The sequence below is a fragment of the Aulostomus chinensis genome, chromosome 7, assembly GCF_037954235.1.
Source record: "Aulostomus chinensis isolate RoL2024-O1b breed Wild chromosome 7, RoL_Achi_v1.0, whole genome shotgun sequence".
Taxonomy (NCBI): Eukaryota; Metazoa; Chordata; class Actinopteri; order Syngnathiformes; family Aulostomidae; genus Aulostomus; species Aulostomus chinensis.
In genome coordinates this window covers 26,869,957-26,896,920 of record NC_141326.1, presented here as the reverse complement: position 1 = coordinate 26,896,920, position 26,964 = coordinate 26,869,957, and the positions used below count along the sequence as shown (strand labels likewise).

The window sequence follows — 26,964 nt, the reverse complement described above, 5'->3', positions numbered from 1 at the left end:
CACACAGACTCCAGCTGAAGAGCATCAGGGAGAATGGAAAAAACACAGCAACTTCAAAACAAACATTCACCAACACATTGTGAATAATTAGAACGTGTTTTCATTCATAATCTAAATGTGCAACCATCATCAAGTTGAAAATTAAGGAGTTACAAAATCGAGCGTGCCATTTCGTGTGGTAATGTCTCCTTCCTTTTCTACTTGAGAAGGGAAAAATGACACAAAAAGCAGTTTTTGTTTAAAATCAAACAAACAATTCATCAACGTGTCGTTCTTTCGCCACACAAAAGGCACCGTTGTGTGTTTCATTTGGGAAAATAACTTCTCACCTTGCTGTACATCCCAGGTCTGAGTACAAGTACAAGTAGGAGACGACCACAGTAGAGCACAACAGATTTTTATCATCAGTTAAAATGTAGTTAAAGTGTCAGGCATTAGGAAGAAATGTCAAAAACAATTATGGTCAAAACTCATGATCAGAACCCATTGCTCGTCTGCATTTGATTCTACAAACACTATTTTAAACTTTAAGCTGCACAAAAATTAGCCAAGAATATTTCAACTTTTAGCAAAGGAATAGAACTTGATCACGCAGCGCGCTCGCAGCCTGAGGGATTACAAGAAACAATCAGCAGTTGTTAGGGTACTGTAGAGGGCTGAGGTCATTCATGAGCTAACATTATAAAAGAACACAAGCAGCACTCCAGGTACTGTCTAGTGGAGACCGAGTCACTGGTGGAAGGCAAAAGAATCATGGGCTCTTTTCTAGTCTGCGTCAAGAAGAAAACCGACCGAGTGAACCTGTCTGGAAAGTGCTGTTCTGTAGAAACCAGGTTCCTGGAGGGCTTTTATCACTGGACGGAGCGATGCTAGCTAACAGAGCTAACAGAGCGGTTCATTCCCAGTTATATTTTCACAGTCCTGTATTTAAGTATTTAAGGCAATGCATTCCACAGGTTGGGTCCGGTATAATATTTCTATATTAGAAATATTAGAATTAGCAATGAACCCCAACCTTGACACAACAAGGAGAGTAATTCAGTCTGGTTACTGATGCATACTGATATTGGCTGTGATCATGTGACGGCTGAAGCAGCTGTGGTGACTTTAAATGCATTTGCGTCTGATGAGGCGGGGAGGGGGGGGGGGTCCCCCAGTGAAAGGTAGGTTAAGGCATTCACATCTTTGATGAGGCGGCGACGGCCGATGGTCCTGGACGGCTGTAGACATGCACCGTGTTCTAGGAGACAAAGTAGAGGACAGGAGAGATGGAAGGTTGATGCGCAACGTCTCTATGCGAGTCAACTTTAGACATGCGGGAAGCTCGGTGAGGCAGCACGATGGCAAACCAGCTTCATTGTGGTGATGAGGCTAACACGCTAAGTTCAGCATATAAACCGTTCCATGTATGTAGCATTAGCATTTCATAATACACAAAAACTACTATTTGCTTTGATGCTATTTGGTAACAAAAACTACTTCCACCCATTTGCGGCGGCAGATTAAAAGTCAGAATATCACCACTAAATTATTCTCTAACTATTAACTCCAACACCATCGTTCATTGTGCTCAGAGTCAGACTTGTTCAAATCGGGATGGTGCTGATCCAATCATCGGGATTCTGTCAATGACCACGAACCACGATCTGGAACCTGAGGCAGCACAGGGACGAGGTTTACCTTCTGGGACTCCATATTGTACTTGTTGAGAAGAGTCTGGACCCTGTTTCCATAGTCGGGGTGGACCGCCTTCAAGTTCTCAACCTGCAAGAGCAGCCAATGATCACACATCTCTCTACACACATACAGGTCTATTTGTTGCACTTGTGAGATTTCTGTCATATAAAAAATAGAAATAATTCTCCTCCAAGTCAAATCCCAAACTCCTGATGAGGCAGATCAGCTGAAACTTGAAGTGTTAACATTATTTTAAACCATTTCTTCGATTGAAAGGGGTGTTTTGATGATTTAAAAAAAAAAAGCAGCACACGAATCATTCACTGAATAAAAATTCTCATGGGGTTCATTCGTTTTAAAATTTCATGACACAGCTGGCACAGATTCTTGAATTGTTTCCAGTGAAAAATAGTCACTTGACCACAAAGGTTAAAGCATCACTAACCAATGGAGCTTTGTGTTGCTGGGTGGGGGGGGGGGGGACACAAAGAAGAAAGCAAGACCACTCGGACCGTCAGCAAGAAAGATGCTGGCTGTTGTGTGTCAGCTGTGGATCCCGTGTTGTGTTGTGTTGTGTTGTGTTGTGTTGTGTTGTGTTGTGTTGTGTTGTGGGCCAACAGACTGTGGTACTTGCAAGAATCCCTTCTGGGAGGTGATGTGGACTCACCATGCGTTTCTGGATAAAGAGCTGGGCCCCCTTCAGGGAACCTGCCAGGTTCTGGCAAAGTCTTTGGCGCTCCTCTTCATTCAGCACCTGGGTGTAGAAGGTACGAACCTGCAGCAAAACAAAAAGAAAAACCGATGACAAAGTGGAATACATTGTAAGTGCCTGCAGAAACTGCAGTTTAAGGAGGAAGTAGACTGTGACCCTGCTGATCTGCTGAACTGACTCAGCAGCAACACTTCATTTTGAGTGAGTTTCTGACCTCACAACAGTTTAAAGCCTCCTTCATACATTGGGATTAAACTGAAGCACACCCTACACCACAGCAGGGCATTTATACTTCTGCTGGTCTGGCTGAGTCGCGCTGCAGTTCTACCGCTGAAACACCGGTTGCTGGCGGTGCTTCTGAGCTGCTGAGGCGTCTGAAACAGAGCAAATACTTTTGGGAGTTTTAGCTAATGCTCCTTGAACAGTTACATTCAACTGAAACAAAAATAAAGCTGAAACAAGTTCATCCCAGAGGATGAGACGGAGTTAAACTGAGTGTGTAGAAACGCGTCAGACGAAATGTGACGTTTGGAGGCACACCAGCTCCGGTGGACCAGGGAGGTTACACCTGCAGAGAGGTTACACCTGCAGAGAGGTTACACCTGCAGAGAGGCACACGTCAGGTATGTCAAGGTATGAACCGGCTTCAGCCTGATATTCACCGTCTTGTTTTGGCCCCCTAGACAGAGCAAGATGTGACTCTTTAGTTGCTAAATACTTCACTACATTCAGCAGCTGCTGGACCCCTCAGTGTTAGATAGACAGTATTTAGTGTCCAGAGGCTTCACATTGCTGATGAGTTATGATGCCACAAAAATCATCTGGTACATCCATGGTAATCCAGATTTAGGAGAAGATGAATATGACAACAACCTTCTGGTGAACAACACACCTCTTCTGTTGTGGACTTTTCATCATAGGCTGACTAGCAAAGTCTCTTATTTAAGAACTACAAGAACTATGGATGATGACATAAAACTTTTGACATGATCTGCTCAAGCTGGGGTTCAAATGTAATCGAATCATCAAACCAGTCCATGTCCTTGATGAGCTCTGGGCTATTTCAGTATTAGTTATCAGATAAATATCAGAGGTTTGGGGGTTTTCAGAAACAAAAAAAAAAGCACAAGAAAACGGAAAACTAGTTTGCTAGAACGAGGACTGGATGTCTTTGTGCAATCAAGCTTGTGACTCACTAGCAAGTCAGGAGGACTCTCCAGGATGTGGACATTCACCTGTCACTGAACAAAGAGAACAGACCAGAACCTCAGAGGATTCACAGCAACACGGAAACCTGTGCTAAACCTCCAAGAGGGCCAGGCTGCATTTACACGTCAAACAGAACTAGTAAGATTAGATTGGGTAAGAAGAAAGTTGGGAAGGAGGGAGGAAAGGAGGGACAGATAAGGATAGATAGCGAGAGAGAGACAGAGAGGGTTAATGTTTTGTTCCACTCAACTTTAGGAAACAACTGCAAAGCATTATTAGAATATTAGCTATGATGATTGTTGGGAATCACGTGTTCCAGTCAGACGAAGGAAGTTTCTCTTATTTTATATTGAATCAGAGAGCCCGCTGAACAGGAGAAGGCTTCACTGTCCAAAATTGTTCAAATCTGGACTGCGTGTGCCTGCCCGAGGGAGACAAAACACCACTTACATACGTCAGCCAATAAAGATGTACGAGAATAACACGATAACGTACAACGAATGTATGTACAAATGGAAACAACGATTTGTGCTGCCACAGCAAAACAGGCCTCACGTGTGTTGTGTCACTACCTGTGTGACATTATCTTCATCCTCACTGTTGTGACGCGCTACATCGACAGACACGTTAAACTTGGACTCCACAAATTGAGGCTGGGTCTCCGGGGCACTGAAGCTGTTAGGATAGTAGTTTGGAGCGCCACCTAGAGGAGAGGCAGACCAAACAGAAGCATTCATGACGCACAGATCAGCCCTGGTATCACCACAATCAAGCACCAACGCCCAGCCACAAGTCACCAGCTAAGGGAGAGTAGGCTAAGCACGGCGGTGTCATTCATGTTTAGATGTTATGGAATGTAATTGGCATGCCAGACTGTTTTTACCACAACCCATTCACAAATGCCTTGAGAGTTATTTTCACTCAACATAATTTGGATGAGAAAGAACGATTAGAGGACTCTCTTCTAACCGCTTACTAGGACTGAGGGGCTCAGCTTTCTGAAGAACTTGATATGGAACAGATGGTGCCCTCTACTGGTTCACCCTTAGTATTACATTTGTATGATCCAAGGCCACAATCACAGGGTAAACCAGATAAAACATCAGTTGTACCTTTTTAATCGCATTAAATCCAATCACCTTCAAACATGTGTTCTACAAATCACGATCACATCATTTTTTTGTGCGCTGAAGCAAGTCACTGATACATTTCTCCATATTTACAATGGTCTATAAAAGTACTGCAGTACAATCTAATCACAATACTGCACAGACAAACTGAAAATCTCTCCACGTGATTATTTTGATTATTCAAAAATGAAAAAAAAAGCTCTTCGGTGAGCACAGTGTGGAGCGATCAAGCTCGCGTTGACTGTGACTTACCTTGGTTGTCAAACATGCACATTGGACCATCGCGCTGGTAGTTGGCCACTCGGGCCCTGAAAGGGCAGTTGACGGGAATCTGCAAGTAGTTGGCACCCAGCCGGTGTCGATGTGTGTCTGGGTAGGAGAAGAGGCGGCCCTGAGGAGACAAACGCATCACCGAGACATGCAGTCCAGTTTTACTTCCACTGATAAGAAAACCAAACAATCACAAAGACTGAGACGGAGCTCACGCTCATCTGAAGTTGCAGGACTGCGGTCGTGTTAAATAAATAGAATTAAATCTCTCCGAGAATTTTGTTTTCGATTGATCAGAGCGTTGACATGAAGAAATGACTTGCAGTGGTCTCTGAACGCAATGCAGCGCGGTGAAAAATAATGTTGCCAGATGCATTTCTTTTTACTCAAGCAACAAATGAAACAAAGTGCAGGATTTTCAATGCAATATTTTCCCATCACTGTTCTGATGTCATTGAGAAAACACAATGACATCTAAGTGTTACCATAGTAACAGATTACTTTGAAATATGTAATGGCTTTTACGGTCAGTCTGACAGAGACACGAGTCACTGCTGTGAGGTTACCTGGAGCATCTTGTCAGGGCTGGGCTCGATGCCGGGGGGCATGTTACTGGGGTCAAAGGCCAGCTGCTCCACCTCTGCAAAGTAGTTAACTGGGTTCCTGTTGAGCACCATCTTTCCCACAGGGATCAAAGGATATTCTTTATGGGACCAAACCTGAATGGAAAAACAATAACAACAAAAAACCTTGTCTAAGTCTGAAACTACTACAGGGAAGCATATTTTCAAGTGGCCAAGGCTGTTAAAACACCCCCTTATTTCATATTTGATTAAGCAGACATCTGATGTTGGCTACTGCTTTCATTAACAAGCAATAACTTTCATAACTTAAGACAAAAGATAAGGGTAGCAAGTACAGGCGAGGCGAAGGAATGCAATTCCCAGTTTGAACACTTGATGTCAGCAGATCCTACACACTGGCACTGATCCTACACGTCACAAACTGCAGGAGTGAAGCCGACAGCACAGTTTGTTTCGCTTTGGACGGAAATCGTACCTTAGTAAGGTCGAAGGGGTTGAAGCGGAACTTCTCAGCCTGCTCAAAGGTCATGACCTGGATGTAGAAAGTCCAGGATGGGTAGTTGCCATTTGCAATGGCGTTGAACAGGTCTCCGATAGCATAATCCGGGTTGGTAGAAGCCAGACTTTCCGCCTCCTCTGCCGGCATATTTTTTATTCCTTGATCAGTCTAAAATCATAAGACAGGACACACATAAGTCATGCCAAAACTCCACAAAGTCCACCGGCTTTGTTAAATCAGAGTTAAACTGGACTCAAGCAGACCTTGTAGTGGAACTTGCAGTAGAGCCGCTCTCCATCAGCATTGACCAGTTTGAAGGTGTGAGAGCCGTAGCCATTCATGTGACGGTAGCCATTGGGCAAACCTCGGTCACTGAACAGGAAGGAAACCTGCACAGAGGATGCAGTATTCTCTAACTCTATCGCTCAGTTGCCATTAGCGCTTAAAAGTCTTCCTTTACCAACATCATGCAGCTCAGCAGCAGCTACCTGATGCAGACTCTCAGGCCTCAGACTCCAGAAGTCCCACACCATGTCTGGGTCTTTCATGTGGGTCTGAGGATTGCGCTTCTGTGAGTGGATGAAGGACGGGAACTATATGGGGTCAAAGACATGTCACTGCAACGCCTTCTCATGTTAAGTGGAATGAAACAATGACACGTGTTTCTCAATTCAGATTTCATCCAAAACCATGGATGGAAAAACTATAAACCAGCTGTGACAGCATATCAGGACGACGGCATGACTTTTACAAACTGACTCCTCTATGACTGAATAAACACGATGCTGATTCTGGATCATTCATCATCTCCACCCACTCACCAGTAAGGCGTCCCTAATGAAAAAGATGGGAGTGTTGTTGCCGGTCAGGTCCCAGTTCCCCTCATCAGTGTAAAACTTGACTGCGAAGCCTCGAGGGTCCCGCACAGTGTCTGCTGATCCAGATTCCCCAGCTGGGATGAGACCAACAATAAATTCATCAGCGTCGGTACAGTTTGAACTCTGAGGTTAACAAAAAGATCTCAAGGAAATGTGATATGATACGGGCGAACAAACAGTCACGACAGCAGTCTCTTTGGAGTTGTTTCCAGTAAGTTGGAAGTCAAGTGAGTCCATTTTACCTTGGTTACATTTACAGTTATAATCTATGTTTGCAACAGACATGCCAGAGCAACATGGCAGCACGTGAACAACTACAATCAAAAGGGCAAATACAATTTTGCAGTTTAAAAAAAATAGGCTTTTTTTTTAGACTGCATTGCAGCAATCTAGAAACAATTACTTTATAAAAACATAAACTCCAGCGTGGGAGTCACACATACACACTTACCTACAGTGGAGAAGCGGACAGCAATAGGAGTAACCTTGCCGACATGCTCAAACACCTTGGCCTTGCAGTAGCGAGTGATGTCATGGGTCACCTCGAAGTAGCCAAACGCTCCTGGATAAGAGAGGAAAACGTACGGCATCTCTTAATCTGGTTCACATATTTGGACTTCAGATCAACCCCCAGTTAAATATCTACCCACAGTCGTTGACCTTGATCTGAAAAGCCTGACAAGATTAGCATTTGTCTGGAAATAATCCACCAGCACGAATGACCCCCGTTTCCTTTTTTGCCGACGTCCGACTTGGTCAGTTTGTTCTGATGATACATGAAGTGTGTAAATGTGTGTTCAATCAGCAAAAACGGCATTTCTGAGGAGGACTCTGTGCCATGAAAGTCTCAAAGAGCTCAGCAAACTTAGTGTGCACATCGATGGAGCGCTTTCATAAACTGGTCTGAATATTATGCCAGATATTAGAAATTTAAAAAAAAAAGAAGAAACCATCTCAAATACGATTGATACTTTTGACATTGATGTTTCATATTTATCATTTCAGTCCCCTCTAAGCTGACATCATGCAGAGCTACCTGGACGACTGGACAAGTACTTGAATTGTTCTACTTATTGGGTCTTCAACACGGTTATCATTTTTATTAAGTATCTTAAATGCATTGTGTACTTCGGGAATGTAACTAGGACTTAAAGTAGCTAACAGGGATCTGCGGCTCGCTAACGTTAGCTGGTTGAGACTGATTTGTGCTAAGGGCTCACCTGCTCCTTTGGCGTGAACAACTCTCTCTGGGATTCGTTCCCGGTCAAAGTGGGCCATCTCGTCCGTGAAGACCACATCCTGCACCAACAGAGGGCCCCTTGGTCCTGCAGTCTGCAGGTTTAGCTTGTCTCCAATAGGATGGCCAGCCCCCGTGGTCAGTTTTTCTGGCCTCTGTTGCAAACAGCATCAACATCAAAAGAATAAAAAAAAAAAAAGTTAAAACCACTGGAGAATAGTTTTGCTCATTAACCAATTAGTTGTTAGAGTTGTTGTTGTGTCAACTTCCTCATAATGCTGAGAAAATCCTTAGGACAGAAAGATAAATAGAGTAGCAGAAGCTATATTTGAAAGCTTGTGGTATGCAAGGAACAACTTTATGGCACTGATATTTGCTATGCAACATCAGAAATTCCCCAAAAGAGTCTCACTTTCCAAACTATGATCGGTTCTTGCTCACTTAAATTTCAGGCATGTTCCTTGCTTGGGACCGGCATTTTGAAACCACTGGGACATTCTGGAAACGCACATAGCTTCAGAAAGACTACCGTTATCAACCAATGTCGAGGACGCAGTCGGTGATGGAACTGTAACCCGTGTTATTAAGTCATAGGGGCAGTTTACTCTGCTTACATAAGTGACCAGGCTGAAGTTCAGTCATAAACATTACCTCTGGACAATGACCTTACGTTACATCAAGCCTCTCTATTAAATGCTAACATGTGCATTACACTTTTGCGCGTTTACTTTGCAAATGAGCTGCAAAACACCAGAAAAGGTCTTTGCCAGAAGCCAGTTTAGCATGTACCATTAACCAAAAAAACTGTCTGTGGTGATCGTACCATAACAATAACAACAATGCATTAAAGGTTCAACTAGAAACATCCGTTAAACTACGAGCTAATGCTCAAATGGCGTAAGTGTAGGAAATTTCTTCAAATTCAGGCTTTACTGTTAGCAAGCACAAGCTTTTTAGTTTTAGCTAGCTGTTACCCTGAACGACCTCTCACCCATTTATGTCCGGAGAGACGGCGCTGCGTAGCAAACGAACTCGGACAAAAGCAGAAGAAATACAAACCTGAGAACCTCTGTTCTCCTTCCACATCTTCATCTGATCAGTAGTTTTGTCTCTAGTGTCAGGCATCTCGACGGCTCGGCAAAAGTGGACGATTCGACGACAGTGAACAAACAGAATGCGCTATCCCGAGAAAGTCTTCCTGGACTTTGCTCGATAAACCCCGCCCACTACAGCACTCCTCTCCTCTGATTGGCTGATTGAAGGAGACTGACCTACATTTGCTTTGACCAAGATAAAAAAACAACAACAACAAACCAAAGACGGTTTGTAGTCTTTACATAACACAACACCTTACAAGTGTCCCCCTTCAAATCATCCAGTTCTAAAAATACAAAGTGCACTAACTAAATTTAACTAAACTCTAAATTTAAAAAGTGCTCAGCAAAAAAAGAATTCCTCATTGCAGAAACTCTTTGCAAGCATCCTGAAAAGGAACCACACGAATAATTTATCAAAACACCAAAAATATATGGCAGTGATTGAAAGAAAAACCTGAAAAAAATTGAAATTTGTGTCAAAAAAAGTTGACAGCAGTAGTTGTATTTTTTTAATGATCTACTTTAACTGGAAAGTCGACTCTGTGGGCCTGCCATAAGTTTTGAACTACGCGATATAAAAAGGGATTTAAAAAAAGTATGCTTTAAACTGAACATTATGCATTTTATTGGGGTAAAATTATGTCAGACCTCTCTCTCTCTCTCTCTTTCTCTCTATCTATCTATACATACATAAATATACATACATATGCATGTAAATACATACATAAACATTTTATAAATATATATATAAATATAAATAAGTATATAGTGATATACTGTATACTGATATTGCGCAGGATAGCTAAAGCTAATATTTCCTTCCTTACATACAATGCTTTACATGTGTGTTCTTTGGATACTGGATAAGTGGTTCATCAGCCATTTTAAAGTTCAGATAATATCAAGGGAACTTGAACCATACAGATCCTGGCCCTCCATCAGGTCGCAGTTCTGGCCTTCCCAAAGGTTTGGGCACCCCTGCTGTACCGCAGACCACGATACAAAGAATGACCAAAACACTCCATATTCAATAAATTACATTTGAGTACTCAAAAGTAAGTTTTACTCTCCATCACTGTAAATACTAACCTTTGCCTTTAATTACGTATCTTTTATTCCTTTCTCTGTATTAAATTAAATGACAACCGCATTAATTTTGATTATTTTCTGCTGATTATTCCGCATCAATTTCATTTTAAGATGCTACAGGTATGAAAGTTCAGCGAAGACTACAGAACCCAGAAAAAGAATCCTCAGACACAGAGCCTAATTTTTCCTCTCCAACAAGAAAAAAAGAAAAAATACAATTACTGTTGAATTGCTTTTATTTCAAACAGCATTCACACAATACACTGTATTCTTAGGCACATTCACATCAAGTGCTAAATAATTTCATGCATGGTCGAATGTAGACAACAGTTTTGTTGAACTGATTGCAAATGCTGATTGTAAATGAAAATATTGCTTCATTATTTGGCACAGTAGGAAATCTTGTTTATTGTATGATCACAGGTTTAATATATTTGGGCGGATTTTAAAAACGCAGCGCGGAATGTAGATAAACCCAAAGAAGAGAAAGGTTTCTGCTCGGAATGATCCAAACCACAACGAAGGCTGGCGACTGAGTCGGCGGCTAATTTCACGTGATGATTCACATTCAAAAGTTACAACAAAACAGCACTATTGCACAATGTTGTTGAGAATATCTCAAACAGATAAAAAGCCATCTTGACACTCCTGACTTTTATAAAGACGACCGTCACACTGTCGTCATTTTCGCTAGAAAGAAATGCCCATTAGGTTCCAGCTGCAATGAGGTACTAATCAGAGGAACGTCCTCGGTGCTAATGAGATGTTTGCAGGTAGCTGAAGCACAAACGGGAACAAGATAGTGTGGTAAGAAGACGGTGAAAAACATCTACGGTAGTTCAGAATATCAAGGTGTTTCCTTTGACATGAAATGAACTACGACCCCATTAAAAGGGTTCAGCACATCTCACATCGTAGTATATTATTATTCCCAGAGGTGTTTTGATAGTAAATAATTTATCAGCAACATAGTTAAATATCAAGTAGAAATGAAATGACTGTCGTGGATTTTTTTTTCATATGTAATATCATGAAAACACTGTATTTAGAATTAAAAATAAAAACGCTGTAGTACACTATTCACACGGTTAATATGCAACTTGTATTGCATTGGATATGGTGACAACAGAACCATGTATGATATTAATATGCTGATTACATCCCATTCGGCCACCCTGTAACAGCTGCTACAAATTACAGTTATTTCACCTGGATAAGAATACCTGGATTTTCTTTTCCTTTTTTTTTTTTCAAAATTTTTTTTTTCAAAAGCACAATAAATACTGAACATACCAAAAACCTCTAATATTTGTCAGTCGCACCTTGAATAAAGTTACAAGCATATCCAATAGAATGAACTCAACCCAGCTCTAAAACCGCTACAAAATCAAGCGGGCGCAACCAATGACTGATCTGGAAAGACAAATGAGAGTTTTCCTGAAAGAGAGGCAAGGTGGCCCCTCCGTCCAGTTGTTCTCTAGAGAGCTATAGTAGGCTACAATCAGAGTAGGCACCATGCAGGGTGGGAATTAAGACTTTTGACGAGGGAATAATATCCGAATGTTTCTGTCTCCTTGACTGTCGTTGACGTGGAGAATGCAGCCTGACTCTAAAGCTGAGAGGAGAAGAAAACAATGTGTTTGAACCTCAGCAGTTACTTTGAGAGGGGAAACGGGCTGCTCCCCCACCCACAATACGCCCGAGATGGAATCAATCATAAAGGGGTTTCAGGGTTTCGGTGTCGAATTGATCCATGGATCGATAATAAACCCAGACGGAGGTAAAACACTGGCTTCTCTCAGATTCCTCCCCTTGTGTAGTGAATTGTGTCGCAGCTTACCAGAGTGACTCGTGGCGTCAGCCTGTGGGCCACAACTCCATCTGACTCATACAGTCGACCAGGCACCTAACGGGAGGGTGAAAGGACAGTGAGGAAGCGAGTGTTTTACTTGAAACTGCTCTGCTATGTGTAAGAACGGAGGGGGGCTAGATCCGACGCAGAGGGTGCCACATGGACACAGGCTTCCTCAGAGTAGCCAGCATCTGGTTCCAGTGGGTGATGCCCATCCCGCTGGCCTCGGGGCCGATGATCACGTGACCCAGGTTCTCACCGCGGCCGTCGTCGGAGGCCTCTGCCACTGTCACCCGCAGAGAAAGCTCCTGCAAACAACAGGGTTTCACAACCATCGCATAAAATCAGTTTGTTCAAGTTCACCATCAGTTTACTGCTTCTATAAATATGAGTAGAATGCTTCTTTGCTATTTTTATGTGCATTTGTCATAGATTTCAAAGTATTTTTAGTTTCTGCTGAAAAGGATACAGAAAAGTACATTGCTTTTACTTCATCTTTCGATATATTTACTTAAGGAAATGGCATTGAAATACTTCTTCTTAGAGATGATTATTAGTTGTTGGTTGGCTGCTTGGAGTACTGTAAATGTTAAATATGTAGTTTTGCATCCATATGAATCAAATTCAGTGAAAAAAAGAATTTGAAAGACTCCTCTGTTGTTAGGCAGCATTTCATTCTAGTCTAAGCTTCATATTTAAGAGCAGTGACTCGGAAATCTTTGGGGTTTATGTAAAATAATGTTAATATTTTGTTGCATGACATCTTTGTTTACTTATTGATGTTTTTTTTTTCAGGCATCCCACCTATGAAACTTTTGAACAATAATAACAATGATAATCGCTATGATCATTTCTGATAGTGTTGTTCGCGTTGGGGATTTGCTTTATTACGCTGATCCAGCATATTTTCTTTGGCCTAAATACTCTCGTGTGTGAACAGACTTATTCAGGACTAACAACTGAACACTCACCTGCAGGACAATGGACGGCACGGAGAAGATCATGGCTTCATTAAAGATGGGGTTCGTGTCATCCCTTTTGGTGGAAGTCTTCTTCTTGCTGATCTTCCTGCCGTCTTGCAGAAGATAAACTTTGACGAATGGATCTGATTTCCAGGTCGAGAGAAGAAGATTAAGCTGATGTTACACCCACTTTCAGGGCTCTTGAATACAAACCAGCTGTTATATTCATGTAAACACGCGCGCACACGCGCACGCACACACACACACACACACACACGCGCGCACACGCGCACGCACACACACACACACACACACACACACACACACACACACGCTCAGTTTCTAGAGCAAGTCATAAACTCCTCATTACAGAGTCATCAATTAGAAGTGCAGATCAGTAGACAAAATTGGCTCCGTGGATGATAATGATGGTGTTTTAGTAGGTGACCTTTATTGGTACTGTGTTAATGTGGCACTTATGTGGACAGTAAATGTAGTGAACAAGTCATTTAAGCCCCATTTGCTTTCTGAATGAAAATAAATGCAGCATCTGGGAGTAGTTAGCAATACTCAGGTTATCACTGAGTCGGTTCGTATGTTACTAAGTGGACAGGAGTAGAGACAGATTAACTAGCAGTGAGAGACGGACTGATGTCTCTTTAATGGACACTCTCAAACTCAGGGAGACTATTCTGTCACACATTCCAGGGTACCACACACACAAGCAGACGGCTCTGACCTGCGGTGTTCTTGCCATTGGTCCACACCAGGTTCTTACATTTGGCCACGACCACTGTGAGGCGCTCTGCTGTCGGCAAGTAACTGAGAGACAGCAGGATCTCCCCGACTGCATCCACAGCCTGCGGAGTCCCACACAGACAATGAACACCACGTGAAAGCAAATGTTCAGTCTCGGACCGGACGCATGTGTCGAGTCAGTCGAGGGTTAATTTGACAGAGACGATGATGAGCACTTTGTTCTGTTTTCTTCTTCATGCTGGGATGCATAATGATTCACATTTTTATACCTGAGTGGCAGATATTTGCTGAATGTCTCGCTGGGCTTTAAGATTTTACGCTTTATAAAAGGTAGAGACGACATAAACCACAATGGTGATAGATTGCCCACCATAATGATAGCATCATGATTCTGCAATAACCTATTTTTATAAGTGATAATTGTGAAAATACGAAATATTTTTGAAAATGTGAAAAAATATAAATTCTAATCAAGAAATAGGAGTCTGGCTATAAACCTGAACTGTCTCACAATCTGGAGGACATAATTCAACATGGCCTCACATCACATTACACCCCTTTGCACTGCAACTCACTTTGTTGACATCCTGAAGGTAAAGCCAGGCGTTGAAGGGTCTGATGGTCAGGTCCAGGTCTGACAGCTTGAGCTCCGCTACTCCCGCGCTGATGTTTCTCTCATCTGTATCGATACCAAAAGCAGCAAATCGCAGGCTGTACTCATCCAGAGTGGTCAGGTCCACAGGGACGGAGAAGCGCTCATCGAAAATCACGGTGAATGCATTTGTCTGGACCTGTGGGGGGGGGGGGGGGGGGACAGCTGAAACACCTCTGAGTCACTTCACCTTGATCCTATTTTGATGACCTAATTTCCTAACAATTTTAGTCGAAGTGAAAGATGGATATCACTATTTTTGCAATGAAAATAGAGCAAGGGAAGCGCTGCCACAGCCACACAGCAGCTATGACGTAATCCAACAGGGCAACTGGCTGCTGTCAGATTATGCCCTCAAAATGCTGTTCTTCTCACAGACAGGCTCAGATTATTGTTACAGTTGTCTGACAATATAATGGAGGAAAAGAGTTAGGAAAGGAGTTAGGAAAATGGGAGCCCGTGTTGCAGACCTAATTGGATGTACTCCTCGAGGAGTACCACATCAAAGTGTAATCTATATACACATTCATATATAATTTCCTGTTTCCACTAGGTGGTGCTCTGGCTAATTTGCCCTGAAATTTACTGTAAATTTCACTAGGGCGGCACGGTGGTGCAGTGGTCCTCACTGTCGCCTCACAGCAAGAAGGTTCTGGGTTTGAGCCCCGGCTCCAGCACGGGGTCTTTCTGGGAGAGTCTCCGTGTTCTCCCTGTTCCTGTGTGGGTTCTCTCCGGTACTCCGGCTTCCTCCCACAGTCCAAAGACACCAAGAGGGGACCAGGTTAATCCAGACTCTAAATTGACCGTAGGTGTGGCTGTGAGTGTGAATGGTTGTCTGTCTCTGTGTGTTGGCCCTGAGGTGGACTGGTGACCTGTCCAGGGTGAACCTGCCTGAAAGCAGCTGGGATAGGCTCCACCCCCCCATGACCCTTAACAGGATCAGTGGTACAAACTGGATGGATGGATGGATTTCCATGTACTACACTCCTTCACCCAGTTGGGTTGAAATCAGCCCCATAATTCTTGCATAATCCTGCTGACTGACTGACACACAAACGCCATAAGATCACGAAAACATGAGCGAAGAAAACGAAACACATCAGGCATGAGTCCAACTTTGTGAGAACAGATGTGTCTCGTGATGTAAGACTTCATCCTCTCCGGGGACCCATATGACATCAAAGTCAGTCTCAGGTTGCAAAAATTCATGCGCTCCTGAATAAATCTTTGCACGATCAAATTCTCCCAACATCTCTGGACCCATTCTTTTCATTTTCTCAGATAAAACTCCAACAAAATCACCTGCGGGGTGCCATCTGCCCCCAGAGTGACCAGCGTTGGAGTCATGGCTGATTTCCAGCCGTCAGATGCTGAAGTGTGAGGTGAAACCAGCAATTACGAAGTGGACTGAGGTTACCAGGCAACAAGTAATGTGCAGGGGAGAGTGGATGCAACAAGAGCAATTTGTCTCACCAGTGTTCTTGATGTGTGGAACAAAATAGAATGAAATAAATAAATAAACATTTCTGATGAATGTATCTGAAATGTTTCCAACAAAAACAGAACAAAAACTCTGTGTACCAAAAGATTGAGAGTTCAGAGGCGAGGGTTTGCACTGCTTTGAGCAGTGAGGCTGTCCTTGGACTGATCAACCCAGCAGCTGAGAGAGCGGACATCCCACACCTCCAGAATACAGAAAAGGCCACTCAAGTGAATAAAGGTATGTATCTAAAGATAGAGAGCATCCAAAGATGGCAGGAGTCTTCCAGCTCAATATATGAACACGGCTCCTGGGCTCATCGTTTGATAACAGCGGCGATGGGTGAGGTGAGAACGAGCCGGTAAAGACAGGAGAGTGAGGAAGAGGAGGAATGGCAGCCTCATTATTGCGAGTAAACAACAGCGAGAAGCAGAGACAGCGTGGGGAGAAGGAGAGATGAGGGGGAAATGAGCGAGAGAAAGGTTTCTGTTCGTGTGACAGACAGGTTAAAAGGAAAGGAGTGAGAGAGGGAGCACAGGAACAGAGAGAGAAAGAGAGAGAGAGGGGGGAAAGCTCTCTTGACCATCAGGGAGCTGATGTCAGCATTTCCTGTGGTCTTTACCACTCCTCAACATTAAAAAGGAAGCCACTAAAGTTGCCGCATCACTGGCTGCCTCCATTATTATTACACCCAGCCTCAACACATTAATACAGCATAACAACGTGCTTAAGTAAAAGGAGCCCTGGCGAGTCGATGTGGCGTTTCTGACAGCGAACCGTACAAAACCAGCGTGGCGTGAGGCGTGCCGGTGCTGAATCCCTGCGGCACTGGATCCCTGCCAGGCGAGGATTAGGGCATTTCTGGCTACATGAGGTTAAGAGCAGATGGCATATGGCAGGTGTAACAGATGGAGGAATGTAGTTCTGTTCTGTTCCCGTCAGAGAAGCCATTCCTGATTCAAGCGTTTATAGAAGAGGGATTAAAGTGCGTTGCAGTAGGAAGTAGTGATCAATCAGGTAGTGAACACAGGAGAATAAACACACAGTGTGGTGAAGCTCACGGTGGTCAAAGAGGAAATGTCCGAGCTTCACAAAATTCCAGGTGAGCTGAAAACCCTCTCACGGTCAGGATGATTGATCTGATCAGGAAAACTCAATAATCCTTCATATCACCATCATTATAAAGTGACCTGCAGTTGCAATATAAGTGACGTTCGAGTCCATCACATCTACTCCTGATGTGAAATCCACCTTCCAGACTACAGGTGGCTCCCGGGTGCTTCGCCACTCAAGCAAATGAAATGGGCTCTTCCGTCAGACAGGAAAGGATTAGCTTGTCAAGCTGCAGAATCGAACCTCCGACCCTCGGGACGCATCACTGTCAGTCTAAAAATCGTATAAACAGCTCAAGCACGTCAAAGATGTCCCCCGAGCCTTGCTGCTCTCACACCACCGCCGCCGCCGCCGCCACCGCCGCCGCCGCCGCCACCGCCCCACTTCACTTGTCCTGACTCATTACCCATTTGAGAAAATACACGTTTGAATTTTAGCTCCAATCTCAAACATCAGCTGGATTCTTAGTCTACTGGCGGTTACTTGAAGAATTGGATTGAAACTATGTAGAATGCACCTACTTTTGCCCGTTCCCACCTCCCAAATGTGACGGTTCAGCCTCTCTACCGTTCCTTTTCAGGGATTTTGATGTTTGTGCAAACAAGCAACCTGAATGCATCAGATGGGATTTTCCCATCTTTAAACTGACATTTTTGTCCTGCAGGAGCCTCCCATGTTGGATGCCACCATTTCAGGATCAACTCTGGTCTAAACCTGACTCAGCCGATGCTGGACAATTAGAAATACACAGACACACACAGGCACATGGCTCCGTTACCCTCGTGACTCCAACGTTCAGCTCCTCTGGCCCCAGAGAGACTCTGATGAAGCAGCCCGGGAAGTCCCCCTCTTCCTTCTCCAGCAGGTCCTTGCCCTGGTGCAGGGTGATGTGGAGCATCCCCGTCCCCTGGCCCAGATGCCTGGACGGCTCAAACTCCAGGGTCACCTCCAGCTGGCCAACGGTGAAATCGTGGCCGAAGTTGTTAGCGATGGAGGAGATGGAGCTGAGAGAGTCGGTGGAGATGGAGCGGTTGAGCTGGGCCACACCGGTCAGGTCCAGCTCTCTGCTCATCAGCTCCAGGTGGCCCAGGTCCTTAAAGCCGTCCGGGGTGTCGCCCAGGGCCAGGCTGGGTTTGCGGCTGGAGGTGGTCGAGGTCCAGCGGTGGTTATTAGCTGCCGCTCTCTTCAGAGAGAAAATAAATGAATACAATATAAATCTGCTCCGACTGAAAAACTATTGGTCAAGAACTGAATTCGAAGCAGATTTGTTGAAACCTACATTTCTGGGGATAGTTCAGCTTCAGTGTAAATGAATTCTTATCGCAAGAGAACATAAAAGCATAGATTTAAACCAAATGCAGAGAATGATGCATGTGTTTTAAATACTACTTGTTGACTTTTACATCAGGACACGCAGCAACATTAACCAGAGGCTCCAACAGGTTTCCATCATGTATGGTGACCCTGAAAGCTCAGAACAGAAAATTTAAAATACAAAATTGTACCTTTTGTCGAACTTCTGAGAAGGATGTTCCATATTTTTCCTGCAGATATCTGTAGTCAAAGTTGGGAAAGGGGGATGGCGCAGGGAAGGTTCCAGATTTCCACAGTTTCCAGATGTTCAGCCCAGCAAGTCCCAGTAGCACAAAGAAGCCAACCAGGTAGATCCCCACCTCCCAGCCCGGCGGGTTACGCACCACTGAGACACACACACACACACACACACACACACACACACACACACACACACACACACACACACACACACACACACACACACACACACACACAAAACAAGTTTTTAAAGATGTGCATACACACTCTTCAGGAAGCTCACTTTAAGTGTAGAGCTTGTGTGTAATTGTGTGTAAACCTCATTTCTTCTCTCTCTCTCTCTCTCTCTCTCTGTCTCTCTCTCTCTCTCTCTCTCTCACACACACACACACACACACACACACACACACACACACACATTCACACTTACAAACCGCAGCAGTAAAGGGTTTGTCCACACAGCCATGCAGGACAGATCAGTAAGAGTGTGGGACGTTTAGTGTCCTCTCACCACTCAGATGGTAGCCTGATACATCCCCACCCTGAGCCGAGGACATGGTGCTGCAGCCAGCCTGTAAGAGAGAAGCAACAATCACCTCAAGTGGCTTTTTACATCCCCGACCATCGCAGAGGAAAAGTCTGACACTGGAGTTGTTGCCAGATTTGAGATTACAGGAAGAAATCCATAGCAGTAAATTAAAGAATTCATTCAAAACATCTCATTATCCGGAATGACATTTGGAGACTTATCATTTGGTTTTGGGTTTTTTCACAGCCTTTCAGTCTCACTCTTTCCCGTCAATATAAACAAGAAACCAGAAGATTGCTTTGGTTTCTGGAGCCAAAAAAAGTACCAGGAGGACCCTGAACGACCCCTGACCCCCACGGCCGCGGTGCAGGAGCGCTCCTCACACAGCGCTCACTCCAGCACGTCCATCAAAGTATGACAAAGAGCAAATAAAGCAGTCAGTAATAGTTGAGCGTGGCTGCACGGCCGAGCCACCAGGAAAACCGTCTCTCTATTGAGAACTACATTTGGTACCTTTGGTCTTTGAATTGTTCGAGGAAGCTTAAATATACCGGACGTTTATACCGGATGCTAAAGCAACAACTTGCTGCACCAACTTTGAAGTGAGCAATAAAAAAATATTTGCAGGTTTATTTGCTTTTCATCTCCTCACAGCTTTGTCTCACCAGATCGGATCCATTCTCGGATCCTGAGAAATCGCGCTGGTGAGAATGAGACCGACGGGGAGTTACAGTGACCTTGACCTTTTCCACCAATTTGAACTAAAAAAAGATGTTGGTGATCAGAGGAAATTGTTCTGTTTGGTGCTTATCAACAACCAAGACATGAACGTAATCCATCAGTCGTGATGGTTAGTAAGAGAGCGTCGATCTGCGACAAACGGAAGATGCAGTCTTCGCGTTTAAGAATCTGATTTTAGCGAGCAGCCATCAGAGGTGTTTGGTTAACTGTAGGAAATCATTTTAATCGTTCTCTCCGTCTTTAAAATAGCATCACTGCCTGTTGTTCATGAGACAATGAAGAACAATATTTTCCAGCACTGGTGTGTGACTCATTCCTCCAACATCTCCCCCTCCTCCCCCTCTTCTTCCTCTTCCTCCTCCTCTGCTTGTTGGAATCTCTTCATATCTCAGTGGCTCAGGGGAAACAGGAGCATTATACTAATGATATAGAAAAAGGCTGGAGGGGTTGTGTGTGTGTGTGTGTGTGTGTGTGTGTGTGTGTGTGTGCTTGTGGGTGTGCGTGGGGGGGGGGGGTCACTCAATTCTGCTGAGCGGTTTGCAGACCACAGCCATGCAGCCCAATTAAAGTGGCTGACGCAGTGCAGCGCCAACTGACAGCTGCTGATGTGCCATAAGCAATGGATGGGGAATCTCTGGATCCAGCCCCCAACCCCCCACCACCACCCTCCTGTGATTCAGCCAGCCTAGTTTAGCCTCGCTCGGATTAAAATAACAAACATAAGGAAGGCGAGGTCCAGAGGAAGCGGGTAGATGACGGCAGGCGAGGGACAGACACCAGCGAAACAATGATTCAGACAGATTCCGTAAACAAGGACGAGGCGGCGTGGGCGCTCTGGTGTCTCCGTGAGATATTGAGGCGACGGAACAGTGAAGTCCAACAATTAGCATCTGAAAACCAGGAGAGAAACAAATTGTGTTTGGCAGGTACATCGACTGCAGCTTTGTTTGTTAATTTGAGATCAGTGTCAGCACACTGAAGGATTTGAAAGCCATTTAATTAATCACGAGCATGATGTTGCATCGGTGGCTCCCAACCTCGTACATCTGAAGCCAAGACGCTGAGACAGAGACCCTCCTCAACCCCCTAGGTGGGTTTTATTTCATGTCACATCTAATAAGTACATAAAACTGCTATTACTGCAGTAGTACAGGGATCCTGGAATCGTCTGTTTTTTTTCAGTTACCTTTTTCTTTTTTAGATTTTATTGGCAGCTATTTTTAACTCTTACAGAAGTATTAAAAATAACCCAGCCACATTAGACATGTACTCCATACAGCCGGTCAACTCTTGGCAGCAGGTTATTATGAAAGTGTGTGGATAATACATCACTTTCACGGCGGGTGCTTCACAAACACAGAAAAAAAAAAAAAATCTATGCGACGATAATATAGTAGAATGCATGAAGATAAAATACCACACACACGGGAAAAAAAATACCAAAAGTAAACAATCACAAAATAAAGGTGTAATAAAGGAATAAAATAAAAAAAAATAAAAATAGAGAATATTTCAATGATCTTGATTTAAAAGTAGAAGACCTCAGGCTCTTTGGCATCAACCAGAAGGAAACCATCATCAGATTTAAGGGAGTGTCCTGGCACAGAGGGGGTTAACAGACGTTTGCTATAATCAGGGCTTTGGCTGCGCGAAGCCTTAAAAGTGTGCAGTAGAATTTTAAAAATCAATACATAAACGCACAGCCAGGCTGGAATTGGAATTGTATGATTGTTGAACCGGCGATAATCCAGCAGCAGCGACTGAAGGCGACGGAGTGAATCCTGGCTAATAGAGGCCATTACAGGACACCAGGAAAACACCCAGGAAAGCTCGCAGGACCAAATGTAGGGATTGAAGGAGACAACCAACTTGACCTGGCTGTCAAAACAAAGGCCAGGAGCAAATAAGACACGCAGATTCCTGGCGGTTGGCTGAACTTGTCGTGATGGGCTGCAAGGATGCAGGCCGAGTCCTCGTGTTTGTTCACTGAAAATAAATAATGGAAATTTTCCCCTTTCAACACACACACACGCACACACGCACACACACACACACACACACACACACACACACACACACACACTCACACCAGTGCACACGGAGCCAAACCAGCCTCTCCTGACACTTGAGCACAACCCTCGACGGTGACCTTTGCTGCTTGTTATCGCCGCTCGTTCCCGTGAAAGAAGGCGAACCCCCCCCCCCCCCAAAATAAAAAAAACAGTGATAAACTGAGGCGGGTGAGCGACTGGAAACAGAGCGCAGAGAATTGTGACTCACTCGCCACGTGCTCAAACCCGATCTGCTTCAAAACAGTCGTCTTGTTGTATGATGATATCAACAGTCTTTAATAAGCCACTGAATATCACAGCCATGTTGTCTCGACTCTCTGTTGACTGGCAGCTCATTATTACACGGCTGCATGAAATAAAAAGCGTGAACATTCGCACAACAGCTCCTTCACTGACGTGTCATCCGCATGTTATTGTCTCTCTTGCATCTTTAGATTCATCTCTCGCCGCTGCTGCGGGGAAGATGTGCCTGATTAGATTCCTCACAAGGCCTAAAAGGAGAGTGAGTCGTCAACGTTATAATTATGCATGAAATTAATATCTTGTCACGACGTGGGCTTGCGAAACAAACCCTGATGAACATTAAGCGGCAAGTGTGAAATGTGACGGAAGAGAGCTTAGAAAATGTGTAAAACCTAATTTTCCAGAGCAGAAATGAGGCTGTCAGTGGGAAATGCACACGAGGGAAAGTCAGGCTGGATGCTGATCAACGCCATTCTTCAGATAAAAACACGTATATTTGCCGTGGCCAAGTGGATCCTGCGTTACGGGCTGCAGGGTCAGTTTTTCTGTCTGTCTAGTTTTACTTTCTTCGATTACTTTGAATAGCAGGCAGGAAGCAGTTCTGATGCTCATTAGTCACATCTACAATCACACAAAGGAAAAACTTTTCTCACCTTTTACAGAGAGAAAGAAATCCAACAAATGTGTTTGCAGGGTCAACAAATCTTAAATTTGACAACGGCTATGAATTCTCACCAATAATTAGAAAAGAAAAAGCCGGGCAGCCACTCCCAATTTAAACACAAGCATCAGAATCCATTTCGGAACAGTCCATTTCACGCTTTTACCATGAATTCCTCTTTCTCTCTGACAAACTAACTTGCGTTCTTTTATCTCCTCTTCTCTTCTCACTTTCTTCCTCTTTTGTAAGTCATCATGCTGCAGTGACGGGTCTGCGTTCTGATATTTAACAAAGACAAAAATCCTCCAGAAATCTTCAAATGAAATGAATTTTGATGCTTCATTTCACTAATTTAAGAGGAGGAAGGGTACTCGTAGGGTGGCTCTGTGTGAGGGTTCGGTTGTGCTTCCTGGGTTTCTCTGTGGTCCATCAGATCAGCTACAAAAAAGCAAAGTGACAGTGTTGGGAGGAGGAACTGGTCCCTGCATACAAACTAGACGGCTCGGTCTGAGTCTCAGCTCCAGCACAAGCAGACCAGACTCTCAAACCGGCTCCAGCTGCTACTGTTTGCTGCTCGGGGTGAGGAAGAAAGGAAACAAGAAATTCCCTCTACTGGAAGCTGCGGGGCCGATCGATAACAAGTGACCCCGTGATTTATCTCACAACCGCACACAAAGAAATTAAAGAGGACAAAAAAAAGGAGAAGAGATGAGGGGTTAGATAAGGAGAGAAGGGAGAGCAGAATTGATGGGGGATAATAAAAAAAGATGTGTGTGTTGAGAAGGAGCAATAAGGCGGGGGAAGGGATCACGGGTCTGTCAGCTCCTCCCCTCTGATTCGTTCCCACGTTTTCTCCCAGCGACGGATCAATCAACGTTGCTTTTAATCTCGCCCAATGACTCATAATCAAATTAACTGGCTCTGCTGCGCCGAGCAGTCCGTGTCAGGCGGTAAAGCAGTACGTGTCTCTTTGTTTCCACGCAGCCACGCAGTGACTTTTTAGTTTTGACAGCTCATTTGGCAAATGGATGGTTAAGTAAAAGCAGCATCGCAGCAGCAGAAGACAGGTTTGAAATGTCAGCCGCGGCGCCGGCGGTGGAGGGAGGAAACGATCGGCTCCAGCACTTCAAACTAAAGCGACTCCGTGCTGAGAGAAGTTACGTAAATGTGTAGAACTTCAAAACAAGAGAGGTCGTTGCAAATGGTATTAGAATGCTGGCTGCGTCTGGCGGTTCTTTTCAGCACCTTCACTCTGTTCGCCTGCTTGTCTGTCAGATATCTTTTAAAGGAAAAAAAAAGAAAGCAGCAATTACATGGAAGTCTTGTCATCAATGAAATCAAAGAAGATTCCACTTTTCAAAACAGTTTTGTGCCCCATTTTTTTTTTTTTTTTTACCCCTGGACACTTTCCCATGCCGACGTTGGAGCACTTTGCTCCCCCATAAATAAAAACTCGGGACAGAGAACATCCGATTTTTCCTTCTGATATCTCACAATGTTAAACAACTGATTTGGCTGATCAAGGAGACACGAGATCATTCAGGGAATCTCCCTCTTCCCTCTTCTGACTGCTCATCTGAAGATCGGGCAGGTTTCCGTTTGCAGATTCAACACAAAGTGGAAGTGAAGGACGAGTGGAACGGGCAGCTGTTTGCACTCCGTCCAGTTAAATCGTTCAAGCTACAATTTTTGCAATGAGCTTTTCTCCTGATGTCTGCAGGTTCAACATCCTTCTTTACCAAAGACGGACGCCGGCTCTGAAGTGATGAGCTCACCAAAGAAGCTCCACGTCTAAACCACGTTAAACACAACCATCTCAAACCTGCGGAGGGATACAAGTCAAACAGTCCCGATGGAGACGGTCCGATCGTTAACCACAGAATAATCAGCCTTCATCGTCTTGCATTCATGTTATTTTGTTGTGAATCTGAACCATGTGTGGTCATCATCACCCTCCGCCATCGTCTCACTCCTCCTCCAACTTACTGCATCACCACCCTCACGACTGGGCTCCGGCAGGACAGCAGAAGAACCGAGAGCTGCAAAAATACCCTCAGATGGAGCTTTTGTGGGCGGACAGCTACGTTCTCCAAGCAGGGAAGAGCAGCCAGGACGCAGATGGACTGCTGCGTAGCTGCAGAGGGATCTAAATGCACTTTTACAGCAACTATAGTTTTCTGGAAGACTATGAACTTCATGTCAAAATTTTATTTTGGTGGAGAGAAATGAGTGCTGTCAGGTGATTAAAAAAATAATCGAATTAATTACGGGATTTGTAATTAATCAATCGAATTAATCACATTTTAATCTCATATCTGCTGAAGGTCCCCAAATAAAGAATTCGAATTCTTGGACATGATAAAATTGTAGTGCATGACTAATCAAATGAATACACTAAGAGGAGAAGATTTCAAATCCACATTTTTACTGGTGATTAAATAAAACCTAAGTCAGGGCGTCTGAAGGCGGAGTCTCAAAACACTTGGACTTGCGACGCACGTGTGAAGTGACCAGCCACTGCAGAGTACGGGTCCTTCAAAAATTCACACTCAAGTGTACTATAATTAATCTTGCATTAATTTTTATAAGGCGTTAATTTGCGGTGGAATTGATCAATCTAATCAATGTGATAAAGTGACAGCCCTAAAAGAAATATAAACTGTGATGATTCTGCAGTTACTGTGAATACCACCCCCCCCCCCCAAAAAAAAAAAACAAAAAAAAAACCCATCAACTCCTGTTTGGACAAAAGTGTCACACAAGTTAAACGTTTCCTAGCATCACGCTGGGTTTGTGTCTGCGTGGATGCAGAGCACAGCCGGACCTGACAGCACAGGCTCATTCCACTAGCACCACTACCAGCTAGCAGGTCGGCCCTTCAATCACACCCCCAACAGGATGTTTCTTTTTGTCTGTTTCACTTCTAAATAAGTGAACTAATCTGTGCTGGTAAATGTGTTCATCACTTCAGAGGGGTTGCCAGCTGCTGGACTGCCGTGGGTGCAGCAAGTGAAGAGAAAACAGTTTAAATTGAGTGGAGGAGACATTTGATCACTGCAAGAAGAGGAAACACAACTTTAACTTCACGTATTCACATCCTGAATGCTGGCACAGACACTTTTGCCGTGATTGACGGATGTCAGCCTGAGCAGCATCTGCCGTTACGCCTCCAGGCTTGAATGAGATGGAGACACCCGGCCAGGCCTGTGCAGGTGGAGCTGCTGTTCGCTCCTACAACTGGACTCCTGCTAACCAGCAGACTGGCAAACCTCACTCAAGCAGGGAAGCAGAGCACTCGTGTGATTCCGATGATGCGGATGAGCTCGTGTACGAAGACCCGAGTTGATCAGGTTCACATGCATAATTTTACCAGCCTCACAGACGAATGTTGCACAAAGGAAGCAAAAACTCACTCCTTCTGCTGGAAGCTACTGCAGCCCACCAGGAAGCTTCTGGTCTACTCACAAATTCTGACTTACATTTTTATGTTTTTGTCCCACATATAAGATAAGAAACTGAAAACCCTCAAAGCAGTCGGGAGCTGATATTTTTTGTTGATAAGGAAAAACTACTTTTTGCAGTTGTTGGTGCCTGGTAACATCTCAGAGGCTCCGCCTCATAAATATGACACATCTTACAATACTTTACGATTCTCTGTCCTGCCGCCTGCATTGTTTGGAGGCACCTGAGAAAGAGAGAAAAGTGAGCTGTAGCTACATTTGGCAGCAAACTGCTTTGACCCCCCCCCCCCCCCCCCACACACACACACACACACACAAGAGTACTGGATTCTGGATATATTCGCTGTCATACATTTAACCTTTACATGATGCTTCATGTGTTATATTTATGCAGAATGAATGTAATAACACTTCAAAGGAAGGGAAAGATGGTGTGTTCAAGCCCTGAGAGTGAGTGTGTGTGTGCATGTGTGTGTGTGTGTTTGTGTGTGTGTGTGTGTGTG

The 26,964-nt window shown here is 44.2% G+C and overlaps 2 protein-coding genes across 2 annotated transcripts in view; both read right to left on the bottom strand.

Annotated features, from left to right (window-relative positions):
• Nucleotides 1-381: 381 nt before the first annotated feature.
• On the bottom strand, nucleotides 382-9,420 carry cat (catalase). The gene is made up of 13 exons (XM_086209616.1): nucleotides 9,256-9,420; nucleotides 8,180-8,351; nucleotides 7,411-7,521; nucleotides 6,903-7,033; nucleotides 6,570-6,674; nucleotides 6,345-6,470; nucleotides 6,058-6,249; nucleotides 5,565-5,717; nucleotides 4,981-5,119; nucleotides 4,171-4,301; nucleotides 2,345-2,452; nucleotides 1,681-1,764; nucleotides 382-1,240 (listed from the first exon to the last, which is right to left on the bottom strand). Exons 1-13 carry the CDS (start codon nucleotides 9,319-9,321, stop codon nucleotides 1,178-1,180), a joined length of 1,581 nt encoding a protein of 526 aa, XP_086065742.1. The 5' UTR covers nucleotides 9,322-9,420; the 3' UTR covers nucleotides 382-1,177.
• Nucleotides 9,421-11,522: 2,102 nt separating this feature from the next.
• syt12 (synaptotagmin XII) overlaps nucleotides 11,523-26,964 on the bottom strand; it is a 17,794-nt gene continuing 2,352 nt past the window's right edge. The window contains exons 2-8 of the mRNA XM_086207896.1: nucleotides 19,266-19,326; nucleotides 18,706-18,899; nucleotides 17,979-18,383; nucleotides 14,531-14,746; nucleotides 13,936-14,056; nucleotides 13,206-13,339; nucleotides 11,523-12,542 (exon numbers count right to left, since the gene is read on the bottom strand). Coding sequence (XP_086064022.1) covers nucleotides 12,369-12,542; nucleotides 13,206-13,339; nucleotides 13,936-14,056; nucleotides 14,531-14,746; nucleotides 17,979-18,383; nucleotides 18,706-18,899; nucleotides 19,266-19,311 — 1,290 coding nt within the window. The 5' untranslated portion in view covers nucleotides 19,312-19,326 and the 3' untranslated portion in view covers nucleotides 11,523-12,368. The remainder of the gene's footprint in view (nucleotides 12,543-13,205; nucleotides 13,340-13,935; nucleotides 14,057-14,530; nucleotides 14,747-17,978; nucleotides 18,384-18,705; nucleotides 18,900-19,265; nucleotides 19,327-26,964) is intronic.